The 22,929-nt window shown below is 35.8% G+C and overlaps 1 protein-coding gene across 1 annotated transcript in view; it reads right to left on the minus strand.

Annotated features, from left to right (window-relative positions):
* LOC104543681 (laminin subunit alpha-2-like) overlaps positions 1-22,929 on the minus strand; it is a gene marked incomplete at its 3' end in the record, with an annotated part of 75,536 nt that overhangs the window by 43,866 nt on the left and 8,741 nt on the right. The window contains exon 4 of the mRNA XM_010188345.1: positions 3,995-4,237. Within this exon, the coding sequence (XP_010186647.1) occupies positions 3,995-4,237 (243 nt within the window). The remainder of the gene's footprint in view (positions 1-3,994; positions 4,238-22,929) is intronic.

A 22,929-nucleotide genomic window follows, 5' to 3' on the forward strand; every position in this document is an offset into this window, starting at 1 on the left:
CTGGGCAAGAATTTCAGGAGTACACCTTGCATCTGATAATTCTGGCAAACTGCGACTGGGATTGAAAGAGAACGGTACTATCTCTGTGTTTTGCTGAGAGATCATTCAATCGGCTAAACACACTTTTGAAGGAAAAGTATTCCTCAATTACAGCCACTTCAGCTTCTGCTTTCTTAATCCCTCCTTTTCTTATCAATTCTGACTACCAAACTGACAAATAATGCTCAATATTTGTAACTTCTGTGTAACCTAAACTCTACCCAACTGCAGAAATACCCTTTGAGGCAGCATCTTCTGAAAACAGATTCTGCCCACAAATAGAGAGGGATTTCTTCTCCTTGTAAGTTTACATAACTTCTGCACAACAATAATGATCATAATTTTAAAAAAAAACTTTTTCAGAAATCCTCTATGTTATAATACTAATATGGTCCAGGCAGTCAATTGGCTACTCAAATTAAGATATAATACAGTGAGAATTAAGTTCACAAACTCCTTGGTTTTATACTTTCACAAGAACTCACTGTAGAGAAACTCTCTGTTTCCCAGAAGATGAGGGGTTTTAATTATTGATTTCTTAGTAAAAGCAAGTGTTTTCCTATCTAATTAACTAAACCATTTTCTTACTGTCTTCGCTGGATTTCACTTTCAATCTCTGCTTGCACAGAGAATTACTTTATATTAAAGAAGAGACAAAACAATATTTTTTACCTTAATATTTTCTCATAGCCTATACAAAATACCCTATATCTATGTATGTCTGAAGAATGCTTTTTCTACCAGTAACCTCCTGTTTGATTTCCTCTCAGACTACAGGTCAGGTAAATGTGTCATTTTCAATGAAAAGATATACATTTTCCTATCATGTTAAAGTGATCAACTGGAGCACCTGAAGTCTTCCGAGGGTCCAGCTTTGAAACATCTGTAAGCAAGATGAATGATTCCTATGCATATACTATACATGCCAGTTCAAACAAACATTTACTAAAAGAAATCTCCATACATCTTACAGAAAAAAAAAGTACATTGAAACTTAATGTCCAGAACCTTACAACCACCTAGTAGTCATTAAGGTAAAGAAGCTGTGACACAAATTGTAGTCTAGCAGAAGAAAGATTTCAATTTAAAAAGGTACAAACTAGATGTAAACATCAGAGGCTCCTCTGTCAGGAAAATGAAGCAAAAATCACTATGGTAACCCACTAATTTTTAGTTCTCAAACTAATGATCATCTGAGGAAATAAAGAAAAAAAGAAATACCATTTTGATAAAGCGTTTAAAGATGAAAATGTCACAAAATGAGCATTCTTCTTTACCTGAAAATAGCTGCTTCATCCTGCCAGGTATTACACCTTATATAAATGGCTCTTTCCCAGTTATTGCCAAAAAGATTACCATTAAAGTAAGAAAGATCAATTCAGTAAAAGTTAATGAGTAACTCATTAATATAACTGACCTCTGTCAGTTTGGGGATGCTGAGACAGCAGAACTTGCTGTTTCATTTTGAATGATATTTGGGGGAACTTTAGCACTTACATTTATTGATGGTGCATCAGAAACATAAATGCTAAAAGTCTAACTTTGCCAGTGTGATAGAGAGACACTTTGGTCTCCCTGTGATTTTTTTAAGGTATCACTGATCTTAGTATGGAAACTGGAAAGTCAACAATCTTTCTGCATTCAAGTTTACACATTAGAAAGAAATTTCCTTATTTGAGAATTTCTCCGTTTTGTTCACTCAGAAGCTGTCATTATGCAAATTTTCATTATTTCCTGCAAATATTCAATAAAATTATTTTATGCAAATAATTCTTGGTCTGCAGATTGCTTATTCACATTTGACTGTGTGAACTGAAACCTGGGCTAGTTACACTGACCTGAAGATAAATCACAAAGGGTTTTTTGTTAGTTTGTCTTTTTGTTGTTGTTGTTGGTTTTATTTCTGTCATTGGTCAAGAGAATATTACTGATGCAAATAGTGACACTACTAAATGCCCCAAATATTTTGCTTAAAATTAACATTTCTGGAAATACTCTAATCAATCAAGTCACTGGCTAAAATGTTCATTGAAAGTACACATGAAAAGAGGATATTCTGCTTTTTCTAGGTTGACAAGTTTTAGCTTAAGACATTACCCTAGATGCAGACTTGGCTTTGGGACTGGCTTGCTGACCTATGCTCCCTCTACAGTTCATGAGGCTTCCTGACTGTGCACCTGAATGGTGTGCCTAAATAGCTCATGGGTTTTGAAGCAAAGGAAAGGCACTTAATGTACAGTTCATAACTCTGTCAGTCTTACAAAAGGTCTTTAATATCTGATATATAGAACAAAAGTCTTACCCTGGAACAAAAATAAATTATATGCAGATGCAGTTCCACCGAAAGGTCAGGAACCAGGCAAATATCAACTACAATGCAATTGAAAGAAATCCGATACTGTTATGAATTGTATTATTTTTCAGGTTACATGTTTGATGAAACATGAAAAAGAATTAACCTGTGTTAAAGTTAGATAATCAAAGAAATTGAACAATGTAAATTAAATGCATTATTGGAATAATTTCTTTGGCATTATATTTTGAGTGCAGACATGCTCTCCCAAAAAAACTGTATAAAGTTTCTTTGTAAGTGCTAAACTGCTAACTTATGTTCTGTTCACCCTTGAAAAAGCACTCTATTGGAAACACTTTGAAAACATAGCACGTATGTATGCACTGTTTCTTTTAATATCACTTTATCTGCTCCTGCTAGGTTTTACAAGAACAAATACCCATTCAAATGATACAACTACAAACGATACATGATTTTTCCTAGATGTGTAACTGATTTAATATCTGATAACTCATATGAGACTCCTTTAGATCCAAGCTTACATCTTTTTTTAAAATGTATCAGCAGGATATTTTCATTGAAAGCTCTGTTTTTCTATTTTTGCAGCTGGCATTGAAAATTGCCTGTGAACATAAACAAACTATACATATCTATATCCAGTACTCAAAAATAACTGTATTCACAATTTTGTACATTAATGTTGCTTTGCATGTAAAGGAAAAAAGGAGAGTAAGTTTGTACCTCTATGGAGGTAAGGCGTTTAAAAAGTGGAACAGAAAAAATTAACAGAATGATAAATATTGAGGCTAAAATTTCACAGATCATTAGACATCAAAGAATCTGTAAATAAGTAAATACTTCAGATCTAGTGCATATTCAAGTCACATTATTTCCTTGAATTACCAAGTTGTGTGCAAAGCACGTGTTGGGAAAAAAAATCTGTAAAAAAATATACAGTTGTTGGAATTTGGTACACATGGCTTTCCCCCTCTTCATTTTAAGTGGCTGTAATACTGTATTTTCAGCTAAAGCTGTTACAATTGCCTTATTCTTTCAACCACAGTTCCTCATTCTCACCTCCACCACATCTTTTCTATGACCTCAGTTCAAACAAATGACTGGTCCATGATTCATGTGCCTGCACTCACAACGAAATACTGGAGTCATCTGACAGGAGAAGGATGAATAGGTATACGCAAGGGCAGAGGATCAGTTACAAGCTCTTAAATGCAATGGATTAAACTCTTGAGTAAAATCATTACCATTTAACATCTTAACTTACATACAGGGACTGAAAACGCAACTCAAAGAAAAGCCTTTTAATGACTTCACCATGATTTTTCCCAGTATTCTCACCCTTGTTCACAAGTGACACGGGAACATACTTCAAGCACCTGAAGTTGTCTAAAAATACTAGTGCCTTGTTCTACCTAGTAACTGCTTTACCTCTTGGTTTACTTTGTAAGATATGCTCAGCAGAGCGTATGTTGTACGCAGTTATATAGGATCACATAAGATCAGTCTTTTAAAATTGCAAATAGACTACCTTCCCATTTTCCAGGCACACCAAAACACTCTGTCTATTCAAGGCAGATATTTGCCAACTAAGCAAAGTCTTTTTTCCTGTCAGCTTACAGTACATAGAATAACATCTGATCTTACCTCTCCATTCTCCAGAGGATGGATCTTGGAGTAATAAGAAGTGCATATAACTTCATCATCTTTTATATAGGATGGAGTTCCAGGACGAGGATGAATGTTGTAGCGTGTCAGGCACTCACTGTCTGTGATAGCATAATACTGCCATGGTTGATAGTCTACACCATCCAGCGAACGCTCTAATATCCAATTCCCAGGTCGAGGCGAATTAGCTGCTTTCACAATAACATATGCAATCTGGAAAATCTGAAAAATAGCCACATTATTACTATACATTTAAATATATAATTATAAATTTATTTCACTTTCTTAATAGTTACCAAACTAGGAACAGAAAATATGATAATGCTTGGGGGTTTTTCCCCCTAAAAACGCAATATGGCCTCAGATTCGATTGAAACCCTTGAACTACAGAAATAAATTCTCCATTAACATTTCTGAAAAAAGATTAGTTGCATTAGGCCAGAAGATGCTTTGAAAATAGAATTAAAAAGCACTCTAAATTCCACATCACTTAGTAGGTAATTGCTAAGCTGCAGTTTCAGCCAAATATTTGCAAAGTTTGTTTTCAAGTATTTTCAATTTGTAGACGTGGTTTAGCTTCTTTATGTGTATTTATAGACATATACTTTCTGCAGTGCTTAAAAGTTGCCAAACTCTGTTACAATGTTATTGCTGTTAAGAAAAAACATAGGTTTAAGCAACTGATAGGCAATCACAACATGCTGAAACCATTCTATGAAACAGTCTTGTTTAAATCACATGACTCAGCACTCTGGCCATAAATAAGCTTTATAGGACAGAGACACATCAAATATCACTATAAACAGAATGTAAGCATGTAATCAGTGCTCATTATGGTCCACTTCACCTGCCTTTTCAATTGATTTATCAGCGTTTATTTCTGTTTACAGGCTTGCTGGAATGCAAGCCACAAACAATACATTTGCAATTGCAGAAAAACATACATTAGTGATGCAGTTTTGTTTTGTTTGGGGTTTTTTTTAACCTAGTAACATCTAGATGCTACAGAGGTTAAAACTGAAGCTAAAAAAAGGAAACAGCTATTTCCATTAGAAAAGCAGAACATACTGCAAATATTTTAAAGATGTAGTGTGGTGAGTCTGCACATGAGGATGCCAGAGGGAGAGAATAGTGTTGATTTAATACTTAATGTTTCCTCTATCTGATAGTCATTTTAAAGAAGCTGCATGATTCAGACTTAGTCCACACAAAATCTGTCATGAATATTTTGACAACCAGCAATGCAGGTAGAAGAAGGTCCTGCTCAGAACATGGTAAGATCCACAAAAGTTTCAGTTAGGAAAATTTCAGACAAATCACTAACAACAAAAGTTTTTCAACAGGAATAAGAAGTGGGTGAGGCTGTAATTATTATGATTTGAAAATCATGTGTGTATATGTGCATTTGTGTAGAATTATCTCAATTTATCAATATTTTTCCTCAACAGCATAAAAGAAAATCTACAGAGACAAGGAGAAACCTGTGTTTCATTCTGTTGTTTCAACAGGAATCATACAGTCACCTGTCCCCTGTTTCACAAATGCCCTTTCCTCTCTTAAACTCATTTGCAGATATATTACACTGTGGCCACAAATAACTATAACTGTAACTATACTGGATCACAGTCACCAATATTGCCTACAATAAACAGACAAAACACAATTTTAATATACCTCTCCAAGCAGTTCCCCCTCAGTTAAGCTCTTTGAAATGAAAGAAAATAGCTAGAGTGTTTCATTATTTATTATTACCTAATAAGGGAGGTAATGAGCAATAGCTATATTTTAAGAAACTAGTTTATGAAGAGTTATCTTGTACCTTTTCCTTTTCATGAATAAAGAATCCAGCGTACAATGTAAATTGTTTTTACACCAGCATGATCTAGACAAACCACATCAACTCTTTCAGCTCCAGCCATTCAAAACAGACTGCATTCTGCAGTACTTCTAAATACTTTTTAATTTTTAAGTAAGTGTTTTACCCCAAGTTCTCATATTAAGACTATTCCTTATATGTTGAATAGGTAATAACTAAAGTTTAACATATTTCTAGGACTTCTACGGTGGAAGATCTGTGGTTTAGGATCTAGATGACAATAGATTCACAGTCTTAGGTGTGCATATATAGTTTCCTATGTGAAAGCTCTAAAATTTGTAAAAATTCATTGAAGTTTCAATGTTAAATATTGCTAGGAAATTGCTAGCACTGCAAGCATCTTCAATGCACTGGTTCTGTGGGGCCAAGAGGTGTAATCAACAGGAAGTCTTTTTTTGTTTGCTTGCACTGAAATAGTAGGCTGTGTGGAAAAGTGAAACATTCTAGTTACTTTTCAAATTAAAGCCCTATTTCAATAATATTTGCTGCACGTTCTGCTGCACATTTGTTTGCAGTCTCATTTCTTACCTTCTGAGATAGCGTACTGTCTGACTGCAATTTATTATATACCTCTGGCTTTGATTATTTTTAGTACACTTTGTAAATGAAACTGCAAAAAAATTGTCTTAAAAAAAAAGCAGTGGAGAGGAAACAGCATATTGCAGGTCATAGTGGGGTAGACATTATTTCTCTTAATCCAAGCTTGTGACAAGGAAAAAAGCTTGTTAACGTAAATATAAGAGTACACATGAAGGGTTGTTTTTAACTACTACTCCATTTCAGTTTTCACCCTGATTCAGTCTACTATTACTCTCATAGACTCTTGAGAGTGTCTTCTCGAGAAGAGAGTGTATTCTGCAACAGCATCAAGCTATCTGCAACACACTGACATGTGAAACATTCTTTTTTCTCCTTCACATGTCTATTCACAAGTGAAATTGAAAGACTCTTTTGTAGAAAATAAAATTATTTCCTGGGTAGAGAAATAGAGCTGGAACTAAAGACCAGAATTTTTAAATGCTGGTAGGCAGTTAACGCTAACTGCAGTCAAGGGAAGATGAGCAAGCACATGCACCAAAAACATGCCCTGGTTGATACTATCCCTGATCTTTCTCACTAGGGCTAAGCTGAAGAAAGTACAGGATGCAAAATCATGCTTCTTAGAAACACCTTTTCTCTGGGGGACAATTAGGCTTGTAGAGCTTTAGCATGAATCAGGAAGATGGTTGTCTCAGCTTGGAGAGCTAACACTAGTCACTACCAGCTCACCATACCGCTATGACACAGACAACAAATATAGTGTGTTCCATGCTTTAATGTGCTTCCTAAACAAGCTGACAATAACAACTAGTGCAGAAAAAAAACCAAACTAAAACTAATGGCAGCTGCATGATGATTCTCAAAGCAAGTCAATGTCATGGAAGCAACACTGACTTTTCAAACAATTGGAAAAATGTTGTTCTCCAGGGATAAAGGTAACCCTTCCTCTATTGTGGAGTTGCTTATCAAATGGTGTTCTGGCTACTACAGTACAACAGCTAGAGCTTAGTGGCATAAAAATACTAATACCAATAAAGTCTAATGCAACACTGATCTTTGCTGTATTTTTCTTCACAATCAAAAAAAAGTGAACCTGCTCAGCTTTCTGGAGCCAAGTTTCCTAGTAAATTGTAAGGCTGAGCTTCTATTCCCCTAGGCTATCTGATGGAACATGCCTGGTTTACTTTTCAAAGACCATCAATAAGCTGACACATGTCAATTGGCATAATACCTGTACAATCTTAGAGTACATCTGGTTTTGTATAAGTCCAACAGAATGTAACCTGTAACACTTCATACAAGTGTGAAAATGGAACAAAACCAAGCTCCTTAGCAGCATGCAATGGTCTATTAACACAGCTGCCAAAGTGCAGCTGGTGTTTTTTTCTACTTGCTCTGCTCCTGTGACCATAGTGCAATTATGGGAGTAGGAGGGAAACATTCTAAATAGTCCTTTAAGCCTTTTCCAAATTATAGACGATATAATCCTCGAGATGAGAAACAAAATGAGTCTTGGGTCTCATTTTCACTGGTAATTGTCTCAGCAGTGAGATCTGTGAAGCACATATTGTAAGGAACCATTCCGTAAGTTAAAGCACTGTAGCTTCTTATGAATGCCTCATAAGACATAGAAAAGTGCATCCTACTATACAGGATAATTTGCTACACTAATATTATTCAGATAGAGCTGAAGTGAATCATTAATCTGCATAGGGTTAGCTAGTGAAGCAGCAAATCTCATTGTGTCTGACTCCCACCTGTGCTTCTATTTAAAAAATAAATCTGTTCATGTAAGCCAGAACATCACCAGAGAAAAAATACAGTACAACACAATTCTATAGAAGTATTTTCATTTTATTTTTCCAACAGAAGAATGTAATAGCTCTAACAGAGGCTTCCATGAGCAATCTGATGTAAACTGTGTATCTACTTATTTACCATAATTATATTATTATGTTGTTGAATATTATTCCAGTTCAGTGGTAAATCAAACATTTTATTGAGAAAAGTGCAGAATTTGGGCAAGGGTTTATTACTTTAAAGACTGGGATAAATACTGTCAAAACTTGTGACCTTAAACATCCCACAGATTTACTTCACCAGTCATTCAAAAGTGCTGTTAGGGACAGCAAAGCACTGCAGACACCTCTTATCCCTGTGTGAAATTCATCCAGATGAGTCAACTGTGAAAGCGATCTCAGATGTCCTGCAGGCTAATGGGGGTTGTTAGCTACAGAGAGGTAAGACTCTTAAAAAGAAGCAAGGGAACGAACATTTTTGGAGTGTGGAAAACTTATTATGGGATTTGTTAAGGGCGTTGTGTAAATGTTACTATGGAACCTTTATGAGAGGGACTAGAGGTGGAGAAAGGGAGGGATCAAGGTGGATGAGGGAGTAACAAGTGTAAGACAGAGGAAAAAGCAGATAAAAGGAACAAGCTTACTGCAAATAGCTAGCTGGTCAGCATGTTTGTCCTGACCTCAATCACTGAAGTCTGTCCCATTTTCCCATTAAATCCTCAGTATCTTCCATTTAGATGTACTCCCTCTTTTTGAGTGGGTATGTATGAACAAAAGTTAACTTCAAGCTTGACTAGCCAGCTAGTACAAGAGATCTGAGTATCAGCAATTAGAGTAGTGCTGCAAATCTCCAAGGCTCTTCTGTTTGGGTGCCAGCAACTGGGGACACCAGTGAGATCTGGGATCAGCTATAGGATAGATAATCTAAGGCCAGCTACTCAAGTGTTGCATCTTGTGCATGCATCCATACATGTACACACACTCTCATGCCCCTAGGAGACTTCAATCCTAATCAGCTGGAGAGGAAGAACAGGGTGAGGCAGTCTGTGCTGTGTTTGTGCGAGTGCTGTGTGTTCACATGAGTGCTGATAGGGCACTGTGGTCTATCTGTGTTGCTCCCTGCAGCTATGCATGTGTGTGTTTCTTTCACTCTCTCAGAAACACGAGCTCTGTCTTGCTACAGTCTTAACATCAAGACACAACCACAGCAGCCTTGCATCTATCAGGCTACCAGATTCAGGAACTTCTAGTACCTAGGATGACCAAAAATCAGGAATCAGATCTAAACAAACCCTCAATGCACTTGAAAAAAGTGTTCCTTGTTCATTAATTTCTATCTTTACACTCATATATGAAAACTAACTGTTATAAATGCAAGACATCATGCATCTCGAATTAAATACCACATTTGCACTATTTTTCATTTTGGAATAGCCTCTCCTTCTACAAGCTTAAGAAATTAAATAGACCAAATCCAACTACTTTTGCTAATGAGCCAAGCAGAGGCTTTGTGAGTTTGAGAAACAGCTTCTCTTGTTCACAGAGGCTGATAATCAACTCCTTATGATTCTCGGTGGTCAGATATACTTCAATTCACAAATCCTGTTACGGATTATTGTTTGTGTCTACTATTTATGAAAGCGAGTAGACAGTTTCAATGCAAGGTTTTTTTAAAAATTGGCTATTTGAGAAGATTAGTTTTTCTTATTTTAGTGTCAACTCAAGACAGAATAAAAGTCTAACTTAGAAATGGAGTGGTTCTCCAGATTCCTCAACCAACCATCTAGCATGGATCATTCTCTATTGCTGTCCTGAGAGACAGTGGCCATGGTTTCAAACATTCTGGTCACAGTTAGAAATTCTGTAATTGAAAGCACTGGCATGGGGAAAAAAAAAACACTCAACAACAGGATTCAGTTAATATCAGTTTAGAGAGTTGAACAGCTCCCTGCTATGCTGCAGTTTGCCTTCTAATGACAATGTCTCTCCTGTTCATCTGAGCTGCTTCCAACTGAAATGCTGCTACCAGATGGGGAATTTGGGCTAAAGTTGTACACTCTTGATTCCAACAGGTTTTTTTCCACAGTGTTGCAAACAATTCTGGTTACTAGCTATCAGGGCATCATCTGTCCCAGAAAAATTGAAGCTGTGAATGTCATGCAAAATAAGATGTCCACAGCACTTCATGGGAAAAACTGAGAAAGAGTTTCCCATATCAAATCTTGAAAAGCTCTCTAAGGTGGGTGTAACCAAATAAAGCCAAGTTTCAGTTAGAAATCTTTCATCTTTTCTAATTAGAGAAAAATTCACTCATGTACAGTGCTCAGTGTCGTTTAGTTAATACCTGCAGAATATGCATTTAAAAAAAAAATCAAAAACAAAAAAAACCAAAAAAACAAAAAAACAAGCAAACAAAACAAATTAAAACAAAAAACCCCCAAACCCAAACCAAACCAAACAACAAGAAAACCCACAACCAACCAAATAAAAAACCAATTAAAAATACCTCAACTTAGACTTTCAGCTTTCTTCCTCCCTTGTATGTAAATGCTATAGAGGCTCAGGTTCCTTTAACAACATTTTCTCCTTCTTGAGAAAAATAGATCCTTTATTAATACCTCTCAGCTTTTCCTCATGATAGAAGTAAAAGATGTTTACAACTTGTGTCCTTTAAAAAAAAATTAAAGCAAATTCTATTATAAAAGTGCACTTTATAAAATGTCAAATGGTAAAGCTCTCAAGTTTTCCAGCTGTTGAATATCTAAGATACATTAAGCCAAATGGAGGGAGTCAGTACCTGTAAAGTTTCTAGCAATATCAACTTTGTTCTTTGTAATTTTCTCTGTTGGTTTTCTCCATTACCCACTGTTCAGTTGTTTGTGAATGCCTCAATAATAGCTGCTTTCTGTTAACCATTTTTGCTGCTCATCATTGGCCTAGTGTACACCAGAATTGAGGGCTAAAGTTAGTAAATTCTTTTCACAGTGCTTTCAAATAATAGCAGAGACCAATTTCTTTTCTCTTTTCCTATAGCTAATCACTTCTTTCCAAGGAAAGAAAGTTTGCTGAGGAAAGGAAAATGGATGGAAATGCCAATATTCAAACCTTTTTTCTTCAAACCTACACAATAGGAGAGAAGAACAGAAAGTGTAGTTCTTCTATTTTGGTGCTAAATCACCAAAAGATTTAAATTTTTTTGTTTGATTGAAGAAGTGATGCTCAGCCTGGGTCCAGTATTGTTGATAGTACCCAGGGTAAAGTGTTCTCATTTCCTTCAGTGACGTTTCCATGCAGTGTCCTCTCACCAGCTGCATTTCAAAGTGACCAGTCTGAGAAGAAAAGAACTACCACAGCCGATTTTTAGGCTCCATTTAAAAGTTCAACAATGCACAGACCTTGAAACCTAAACATTTAAAAACTATTCTCAATCTCCTCACCTATTACAGACTCATACCAGATCTCTACATTTTAATTCCACAATGAAAATATTAATTTTAACATAGATAAAACTATTTAGTCACATACAGGAATACCACATAAGAACCTGCTTTTCCTAGAGGACCCTTACTTTTCTTACAGAATCATAGAACGTTTTGGATTGGAAGGGACCTTCGAAGACCATCTAGTCCAATCCTCCTGCCTTAAGCTTGCATCTTGCAATAGAAACTGTCTGCTTGGTAGTTCCCAGGGTCCTCTTTATTACTCTTAAAAAACAGGTGTGATATTCTCTTTTCTTAAGTCATTGGGGTCTGCACCTGACTGCTATGGCTTTTTCAATATGATGGACAGTGGCTTAGCAACAACATCTCCCAGTTCCCTCAGGACCCTGGGAAGTATCTCAGAGTTATTCAGATATCCTTTTTGTACAACAGAGAGCAAGTTCATGTTGCACTAATTTTATCAATGTGAAATTAAAAATCTTTTTCAATGCTATAGTTTCTGACTTTTCTGCTGAGTGCTAAAAAGTGTATAAATAAATACTTGTTATTAAGTGAGGCAACATCTATCTGTTACTCACTTTGTAGAGAGAGATACAAACATCTGAAACTGTTGTTCTCTTAGCGTAGACCACCTTCTGCATCATCAACATTTAAACCTTTAACATTTCCCTCCTGAAACCTTCACAAGTTTTTACTTTGAGTTCTCTGGAAAAGGACATGCTATTCACCATATATAATGTGTGATAAGAGGCATCATCTTGAGTATCTGGGATTTTATTTCATTTCAATTGTGAGCTCTTTAAGGTTAAGATCATTGATCTTAGCATGAAATAGGCATGTACTAATTTATAACCATTCCCTGAACATGACACAAGGTTCTCTTCATCTCAACCTGGAACTATTGTGCAACATGAACTTGAACAATGAAAACACGAATAAGGTACTCTTCAAATTAAAAAAACAGAGTTTTTTCAAAACTATTTTCAGCTTCTTGTTTGCTCCTTCCTCTTCTTCACTTTGTCTTCATATACACTATGCTTCATTTCTTTAGCTAAACATCACAGTGGTTAAAAATACTTTAAAAATATATTCTGGCAGTGTTTCTAAGCTGTCTCATGTCACTAAATTGGAAATTTCAAAACCATACAACACAAGGAAAGAAGAAAACTGAAAAAAATGAGACTCTAAATCTGAGAGATTTCGGAACAAAAAACTGTATGCATGTTGAGTTTTCAATTTTACTTTTAGTTCTTAACACTTTTTAAATCATCCTGAGAAGTTCTTTAGCTGTATGGCATAGCAGTGGATAGATGGAATATAAAAAGTGAACTATGAGTAATTTTACATTTTCACTGTTGTAGCTGCCTTTTACAATCAGAATTAACTTATGAATAATTAGAAGACGTAACACATTACAACTCACAACCAAGGAATAGGTTTACCTTCACCATGAAGTTGCATGTTCTCCATAAGAACAGATCAAGTCTCTGTTTTCCCATGTTTTGTAGCTGGAGAGATCCAATATATACTGTTCTTTAAGTTTCCTCAGTCACTTAGTCCACATTGATCCAAATCAAACAAAAAAGCTATATTAATGACTGTTTTTATTGACTGTCTAAACTACATTATTGATAGGTGAGTCTCGAAGTGCTTCCACAGAGCATGTGACCTGCTGCACATGGACTTCACGGAGAGAGAACATTTTTGGCATCAACAGATGTGATGAAAGGATTATATATGTGCGTATACCCACACACACATATTTTCATTTTTCATTGTTCAGAACAAGGAATGATTTTATACAGCTCCAAGGCCTATTTAAACATTTACTTTATTACCATTACTACTTTTTCCTAGAGTGGTTTTAGATTCACCAACAAATCAGACCGTTGTGCAGCTGAGGAAAAACTCTTGGCAAGTCAGATTCAATGCTTTTGACCAAGCTCTGACCCACTGTACACGTTACAGAGTAGCATCTTTTTACCCTGTGCTGTATATTGACAGCAGAACACTTTTACATCCTGCTAGCCTAAACAAAAGGCAATTAAAAGCAACCTTAAGCATACCTTATCAAATCATTGTGTAAATACTAGCATAAAGCTGTGAAGCACACCATGACATTCATATGACAAGGTACTTTCTTGCTATTAGGAGCTGCTTCTACTCCCCTAGATCTTAACTTACATGCGAAACCTTCCAAAAGACAATTTACTCAGTTAATAACCTATCTCTTAACACATATTCAGCTGTCCTTCTGCTGCCAGTTTTCATTGTGTACTACAGAAACTTGTTGGTCATCTTGTAACATAGACCTTACATTTCAATAACAATTGTGAAAAACAGCTAGTACAACAGAAGCACTATTTCATAACCACCACTGTCAGCTGCAAAAGCCATATTTTCACATTAGCTTTTTATTTATCATAAACTATTCAGTGACGATTATTTCTGCAGTAAGAAGAACAAAATCTGTTCAAGATAGATTCCTGTGACCTCATTATTTGCCACACCACCATTCTCCCAGGCTCTGTGACTTTCTTTAGAACCAGAATTGCCAATAGGACAAAATCAGAAGAAAACCTCATATTCATGTCAGAACACCTGTGTCACTCTGGATTCAAAGGTTATAATAGAGTATTTAGGAGCTATATCCTGAAACTATTTACCTGAAGGGTAGAAAGGTAAATAGATCCCTTGGTTAAAGCCAAAATTATAAAAGAAAAAGTGGTATGTAGATTTATTGTAGTCATTTAGGGAAAATGTAAGGCAAGTAACCTCAGCAAGTAAAACTATAAATTCTCAAAACTTTTTTTAATCTTTGTGTATTATAAACTGAAGCTGAAAGGATTTACTTACTTAGGAATCTTTCTGACTAACCACAAGGCAATAAAGTTATGGTCTGATTTAGTGGGGACCATAAAACAAAATAGGGCAAAATATTCCTGTGAGGATTTATTGTTAATACAACTACTCAACCTAGTTAGCAACACTTTATATGGTGGGTATTACAACTTATCTTTCAGGACAATAATGGCTTCTTAGCGTTTCAGAATTCATTGAAGAGTACTCCCTCCATGTATTATTGCATCACTCATGAAAAGCTTTCCTTTTTAATGCTGCAGGAAAGTCAACTTGAGTAACTTCACTAACACTTGTTTGTTAGAACATCTAAAAGCTTAATGCAGCAGGCTCTACTGGAGTTACAGCTGGCATGGATGTGCACTCTCAACCCTTAGCTAACGAAAAAGGTCATTCATTTTTCTTTAGGCTTTTGTCTGAGTGATATCAGTGTGGAAAACTATTTGGAAACAAGAACTGAGTCCTGGATGACATCTGTTACCAATGTGTATACATTCTGTTCAAGCATATTCTCTCCTTCCCACAAAGAGGAAGTCAGGTGGAAAGCTACATAATATAAGTATACTTGGTAATAGTATATAAACCAGGTAGATCTTTAAAATGTTCACTGTGATGTCAAAATATTTACTACAGTTCTGTTTGTTTTCACAATTACTAATAATTATGTTTTCTAGGAATGTTTGCTATGAATCCTCACTGGTATATGTGTTGTTTGTCTTCTGTTTTTCCTTTTTTGTTGTTTGTGTTTTGGGTTTGTTTGTTTTTCAAATAATTTCATTATAAGCTAACTTCAGCAGTTTTGATTTGGTTAAAAAGAATATCAGAAGGGCAAAGTACACTTTGTTTCGTGCTATAGATATTTGACTATTGCATTACCAGCAAATTCTGAAACTAAAGAAATGAGAGAATTACTAAAGTATGCATATTCAAGTCTATGAAGGCAAGAAAAAAATAAATTTTTTAAAAAATCTGTATTATAACTAACATCCAGTTACATGCATAAAAATTGGCTGGAGACTTTAATAAAACAGAGCAACTCTCATTCTTTTTTTTTGTATTAGTTCCACAATCTCATTTTCAGGGTTTTAGTTGCATCTTTTTTGGCCTGTCGCTTTAACAGTTCATTACCACTTAAGTATAATTGAGCCAAAGAACTGGACTTAGCATTTTCTTTGAGAGAAAGAGATAATTAACACTTTGAATTCTCAAATGTTTACATTATTTCAAAACAGAATGATTCATGTGCAAGAAATACTAAGAACAAATATTCAGGATGACAGCTCTATGTTGTAGTTATGGACTGTAACTCATAAATCAGTATTTTATACTTCCAAGTTTTACAATCAGTTGAAGGCAACACTGAATGCCAGCTGCTCCAGAGAGGGGTGGAACTGTTTTCTCCACCACCTCCAGAAATATGTTCCTGCCCCCTCCCCGATGCTGGCAATAAAAGCCCACACAGCAAGCCAAATTAGAAAATTGATCTGGCAGAAACCTAACCACCAAAAACCAAGACAAGACATAGTTTTTTAGTCTCAGGGTACTGATCTGGTTCGCTGCATGGCAACACAAGTGAGACAGGAATGTCTCCCTTGAGCCAATTTGGGGGGCAGGGGACAACAGCAATCATGGAACTGCAGCATTACAGGCTGAACAGACTTTGCTTCTGTTCACTTTTCTCTCTTTAGGCAAATATTTTTGAAGATGGACAAAACATACTGGCATTTGTTGGTGAAAAGACTCGCTATAGACTGATTTTCCTTTCTGCTAAGTTACTTTCTGGTTTGAAGATGAAGAGAAGCTTGAAGGTTTACTTTTAAATAAACTGTTTTGAAAGTGTCTCAGACATTTGAAGCCTGTCATTGTTAGTAAAAGAGAGAAAGAAAATATATCTGAAAATCTAAACAAAACTTTTGGACATATATACAAATTTAACATATGAAGACCAACTGGCACTTAATTTTACTAATCTGGTTCTCATATCCCAAGACTAAACAGTGCTGTTAATCTTCTGTTTATTCCTTTAACTATTCTGATACTTGATATCAGAAGTTATTCTTCTTAGCTGTATTTCTTTTTTTTCCCACTGGAAAATGTATTTGATATTCTAGAACAGAGAAAAATATAACACAAACACCAAACATCTCCTAGTGATACACATATTTCCTATACCACTGTATAGATCATGTATGAAAGCTATTTTAGTATGGCTGTATTGCCCAACACATTCTGATTCCTTAGCTGCTGTTCGGTGAACTGTTGAGTTAAAATAAAAAAATATAAATCCATATTAAAAGAAGCAGTGTTGTGAAATACCATATCGTCCAATTTACTTTGTATTTCACTGTGGCTGTAAGAGTGACTTCAGTCAATCCCTAACAGATTTGTTTAACCCACACAATGGGTTCCACTAGTCTTTTGAAACCAGACAACAGAGAGATGGTTCCAGAATCCAGAATCATGCAACAACTTCTGAATGGCCAAGACTTAAAAAACTGGTTATTTCTTCTTTAAGAAGAAAACAAATTGAATGACAATGCAGACTGAGCAAATTCATGGTCTCCATCATTTAATTTGCAATATGACACAGTTCTTAGACTGTGTATTTTCAGACTAGCTTTGGAAGGGACAGTGAAACACAAGCAATCTCATTTACTAGAAACACAAAGAAATGGCTAATCAGAAAGGGCAGTTTTTTCTTTTGAGATTACACAGGTACTCCAAGCCAATCCTTCCTACAGCAATCTTCCTGTAACCTTCTCAGTCAAACACTAGAAGGGAGAGGAAAGAAGGACAAAATTGGGCAGAGAAGCGATGATGGAAATAAGAATTTAATTGCTCACATAGTCATTCATTACAAATAGCCACTCTTTAAATTAAACACATAGGAACAGGTAACCTATCTCAGTCTGGTGACACATCTGGGCAACAACTTCAACATGGTTCTGCAAGACAGTACTTGTCACGCTTGCCTTAAGTCATCCTTGGCTCACAAACATGCAAACTCTGCTGCTGTGTAACAGTGATGAACTCTTTCTCAGAGTCGTGATCCCCCAAGGGACCTGGCTAATGTTGTGCATCCAGGGAGCTGACAGGGGAAAATAATGGTTCCTTCAAACAGCTACCAACACAGCACAGTCATACTGGCAAAGCTAAGGAGCAAATGACAAGCAAGGTGCCACAAGCAAGGTCTCATTGCAGGAGGTTATTCATACTTTAATACTTCCATTGTCCTCCAACAAAGGTCAGCAATATTGTATTAATACATTGAGGACTACCACCATTTTGTTGTAGCATCCGATAGGTTTAACGTAAACTCCAGACTCTGGTCAGACACAGAGCTTATAGGAGTACATCTTCAATAGCTTTTTAGCTGAGATAAGAAGCATGCTTTTGAGGTGAATCTCCCAACTGTCCCAATTTAGCGTGCTTTGTCTCACATCAAGAATAGATCATTAAGCTCAGATTCCTTTCAGATAAAAACTACGCCAGAACACGCTTAGACATACCTGATTACTTTTAGTTGCTAATGGATCTTCAGCCCATGGTCCAGAATAGAGCTAGTCTGAAGTAAGTTTCCTGACAAGTGAGATGGGTCTTAAGTACCAAATAAACATAAGTCCTTTCCCAAGTCTGTTCCCCCTCTCTCCCACTGTGACACTTGGCTAACACAGGCAAAACTGAAGTATCAATATTCAGCTTTTTCCTCAGTTGGTTTCTAATTTTACTTAAATGTTCTAATTATAGGTGACATTTCACATTACGTATAGTAGTACTCAGCATAGCAGATGTATAAACACATTGTGTACTGCATGCAATCCAAAACTAAAGCTTTAAAATAAAAATAATAATTTTTTTAAAATCAAGAATTTTAAAGCACAGTAACAAAATAACGAATTGCAGTCCATATTGTGCATGTGGTATCCCTAACTCAGCTGTGAGTTATATGGTATTTCTGATGTTTGTAGCTGTCTTACCTATAAAAGCAAAGAGTGAAGATGTATCTTCCATGGGACTCCTCCTCCGTAATGATCTTTTTTTCATTTTGGTGGCAACTGCACACATACAGATTCTGTTTCCCTTCATTGAGGTTTTTTTCCTCCCTTTTAAGCTCTTTAGATTGCTACACTGAGCTTTTACAACACTAGTTTGAGTTCTACTCTATTTTCCTGTTCCAGCCTGAATCTCTCCATTCATCTTGTCACAGTTTCTTAGTTCTCTCATGTCTGTCTTTTGCCACAGAGCCACTTAGTTGTACAGTCTTGTGTAGAGAAAGCAAAAGCAATCACTCAGTTTTGCAATTCTTTTCCTCTTCCTCGCATTATCATTATTGAGGATACGTGATATATGTTTGTGACCGTGCACATGCATATGTGTGTATGCATATTTCTGCTCATGGGTATTAAAGTGAATCAAATAACAACAAAATCACTCAAAACCAGATCAAAATCCTCCATTCTAATTATATTTGGACAATAAAGAATTACAAAATAATAAATTCAGCATCAGCAGAATATTGCTCTCTGCTTTTCATAAAAGCTTTTCAAAATGCTTTTAAGTCAAGCATTTTTTTCCTACTTCGAGTTATTCAGTTCTCCATATAATTTCAGAAATGCCACTTCCCAAAGTATAATACATGTCACACAAATAGTAAAGTCCATGAGTCTAAAAACTTACATTCTAAAAAATGCTGAAATACACTTCAGGAGAAGTGGGACTGCAGTGGTTCCTATATGGAGTCAGAATACTTTTTATTAGACTCCTTCCTCCCTTCCTACAGAAGGAGGGCAGAGGAGAGGATGAAAGGACAAGGTGAAAGGGTTGGACACTATCAGAACTTAAGGGACTTAAAACTGATGAACTACGATTGCTTTACAGAGAAATGAACTGCATAGCTTAATCAGTTATTCCTGCTCTTGCATCTTATGAGGTGCACCTTATAAGATCTTACAAGGCTTTGAGGAGTGACAGTTACTTTGCTTTTCTTCAGAAATATATGCCTGGAAAGGATTACCTGAACACTGAACTGATCCTCCACAATCTGATGCAATTAAGATATACTTGTTAAGTTCAGAATTTTCTGCCAGAACATTAACGCTGGGTCTACTGGCGTTCCACACATCTATAAGTCATAAAATATTCCAGCACCATTTGAAAAAATATAACACATTACAGTAAAAATGTCAAAACCCATGTAAACGTGCTCCTGGCACAAGTATCTTGCCAATGGCCTTGTTCCCCACAGCAGCAGGGACTTTGCTAGTAAAAGTGTCCTGATGTGTGTAGAAATCAGAAATAGATGGGCTGACCACCTCACCTCTAACTGCCAACTGGTTATCCTGTGTATTTGCCAATTTTCTTTAAAGATATTCTACTAATCTTCCACATCACTGTGAAATTAAAACAATTCAGAGTTTGGGATAGCACGAGTATGAGGAATAAGACCTACCCGGAAGACTAAGCATTTCTGTTTTGCCAACTCCCTTCTCTGTACATCTTGAAGAGAAGGCTTATTTTCTGTTCTGCTAAACATTGCACTCACTACACTTGGTTTACTTTTGCATTTGAACTGCTCACTACACTTAAGGTGAAACCTACAGACCCAGCACAACCAGCAAGACTAAGAGATGCAGAACAGCATACAGCTTCTCTTCGTAATTTGTGAGTGTAGCAATAGATGTAGCAACCTAGCACATCGATGAACCTACCCTGCCAAACTTGGGTCTGCAGTTTCACTTTCCGAAACAAGAGTAGTTCAACCTTTTATTTTAACGTCCATTAAAATTCATGTTGGCAACTCCCAAGTAAATCTACATTCATACTTTGACTTCCTATGCACTTGCTGGATGAAAAGCACTGTAAAAAAATAATTTCACATGTACAGCTACAAATGGTTTTCCATAATATTCATGTGAAATAGATAAGTTGGTGGTTGTCAAAATGATTAAAAAGCTTAGTAAAGTGAAGGGTTAAGGGTGAATTAGAAAATCTGCTCAGAACCAAATCTTTCCAGTTTCAACTCATACTTCTATAATGGATAAAGTATGTTTGAAATTTGTACCCTAATAAATTAGAAACCTAGCCTCCATTATATATAGAAACTCTTTATAAGTATTACAGCAAACCTCAACTATTGGGAGAGAAGAAAAAAAACAGTACTGCATTTTTTCAAACCTGACTTAAAATATTTTTGCTCCTTCAGAAGTTAAATATATTTTACATCTTTGGTTTATTAGTTATTGCTAACTACTACACACAGTTTTTAAACAGCTACACTGCACAGTAAAGCAAAAAAAAAATATATGTAGCTGCCCCAAAAGGCCAAGCATTATATAAATAAAGAAATTGTAATTATTTTCCTGAATTTTTTCATGAAATTAGGATTGCTAAAAGCATACCATGTACTGTAATAATTACCAGTAATAACAGTAATAACTAATGCAAAATTTTCAGTCCATTACTTGTAGATTTGTCATTTGTTATTTCTATCTCACAAAAAGAAGTTAAGCATTTTTAGATGTAAAGCAAGAATTTATCAACACAAACATAGCAATTACTGAATCTCCTATAAGCCAAAGGTAAAGAATGGTATTTCTTTCAAGTGAGGTCTTCATCATTCATAGTGACTACTAAGCATAATGCTAGCTGGAAGAGCAATTTCAAATTCCACCGATTCCTTTCATAATGCCTACAATGCTCTGTCTATAAAATACTCAAATAAGCAAACAAAACTCTTAATACTCCTCAAAATTCAAACAACCCTTTATTTCTTACTGAGCAGTCTAAAAGCCACGCAAATTGCAAAAGAGCTTTTACTGTATTTTGGGGAACAAAACTGTTGTTCTGTTCATGTAAAGTGGTGGGTAAACATAGTATGTATTCATAAGTACATGTGCTGCACAGATCATAAAGTGTGTGCCAGACTGACACAGTCTTACTTCACCTCTCTGACATCCACGGAAACCTCAACACTGCTCCTATTCCAGCCAATACAACTCAATGGGAGTAACAGAAGGTACAGCTTTAGTACTGCAAAAGGACCGCCAAGCTTTCTTTGAACAACAAGCAAGAGAACATGGGATCATACTCACACTTGAGCCTTCTCTCATTAAAGAAAAAGCAACAACAAAAAAACCTAAAGCCATATGACACACAGTAAAGTTCTCTCAGACTGTTGTCAATACACAAAGAAGCCTTACAAATACATTAGAACAACCCATACTTTTTCTTCAGTATAGTCACTGACCGTGTAGTTGCTAGCTTTTAGTATATTAGAAAACCCAAAGCTTTCAGAAATGCACAAATTTGCTTATTTCTTTTGACAATCTAGATAATGACACAGCAGGAAAAACCAGAACTTGTAAAGCCCTAGTTTAGCAGATCTGACCTAAACTACAAAAGTAAAATCACTAGGGTGATGAAAAACAAAGATGGTAATTTAGTTCTAATGCCTGAGAGCTACCCACATATTAAGAGATCATAGCCAACAAGAGGAACAATCCCTTTCTCTAAAGCCAAATCAGTTAATAACTCTGAAAGTTTAAAACACATTTAAAAAACCTCAAAACTTTTTAATACACAGGAGCTTAAACTCAAATTTTTGTAAAAAGGTTTAGCTCTGCTGATTGAAAGACAAAAGCACATTGAATACTTTTGTACATATAAGTCCAAAGAAAGATGTAGGATTATTTCTGCCAGTAACAATGAGGGCTCCAAAGCCAGAATGCTAATAATTGTTCCAGGATTCGAAGACTCTTCCAGATACAGAGACTACTGCCCTCCAAGTACTTCAGTGTCACAGATACAAGGTACTTACAAGAATTTTTACCATCAGATTATTTGGATGATAAGTTTTTTTACAATAAAGGACAAGAAAAAAGAAATTAAATCATTACTCTTCATTATACCTTAATGAAGTTCTAAGTTCTGGACTAAATTAAGACTAAGTTTGATCTCTTGCAATGGAATTGTATGTATGGATGCACACAGATGTCTCAATGCCCTGACTTTCATCTAATTTTATTTTATTTCCTGACAAACTGTGCTTTATTCAAGCCTCTTTAGTTAAAAATTAGCTACTGTCCTCTTTAAGCATAGCTAAATGAGAATCCAGGGAGATAAGGACAGGCAGGTTCCAAGTAAAACCAATCAAGCAATAATAATAATAAAATGAAATTAAAAAAAAAATATCCCAGTGAAGAGATTAGAATAGAAGGGTGAGCTGGGAAGCAGAGTCTCTATCCAGTGAGCCAGAGAAAGAGCCTTCACTTTTTTTTTTTTAACATCTGGAAAACACATTATGTTTCCCACAGCATTCTCCTGGAAAAACTCATGGCTTGGATGGGCATACTCTTCGCTGAGTAAAAAACTGGCTGGCTGGCTGTCCCCAGAGAGTTGTGG

This window comes from Mesitornis unicolor, unplaced genomic scaffold, assembly GCF_000695765.1.
Source record: "Mesitornis unicolor isolate BGI_N332 unplaced genomic scaffold, ASM69576v1 scaffold21627, whole genome shotgun sequence".
Taxonomy (NCBI): domain Eukaryota; kingdom Metazoa; phylum Chordata; class Aves; order Mesitornithiformes; family Mesitornithidae; genus Mesitornis; species Mesitornis unicolor.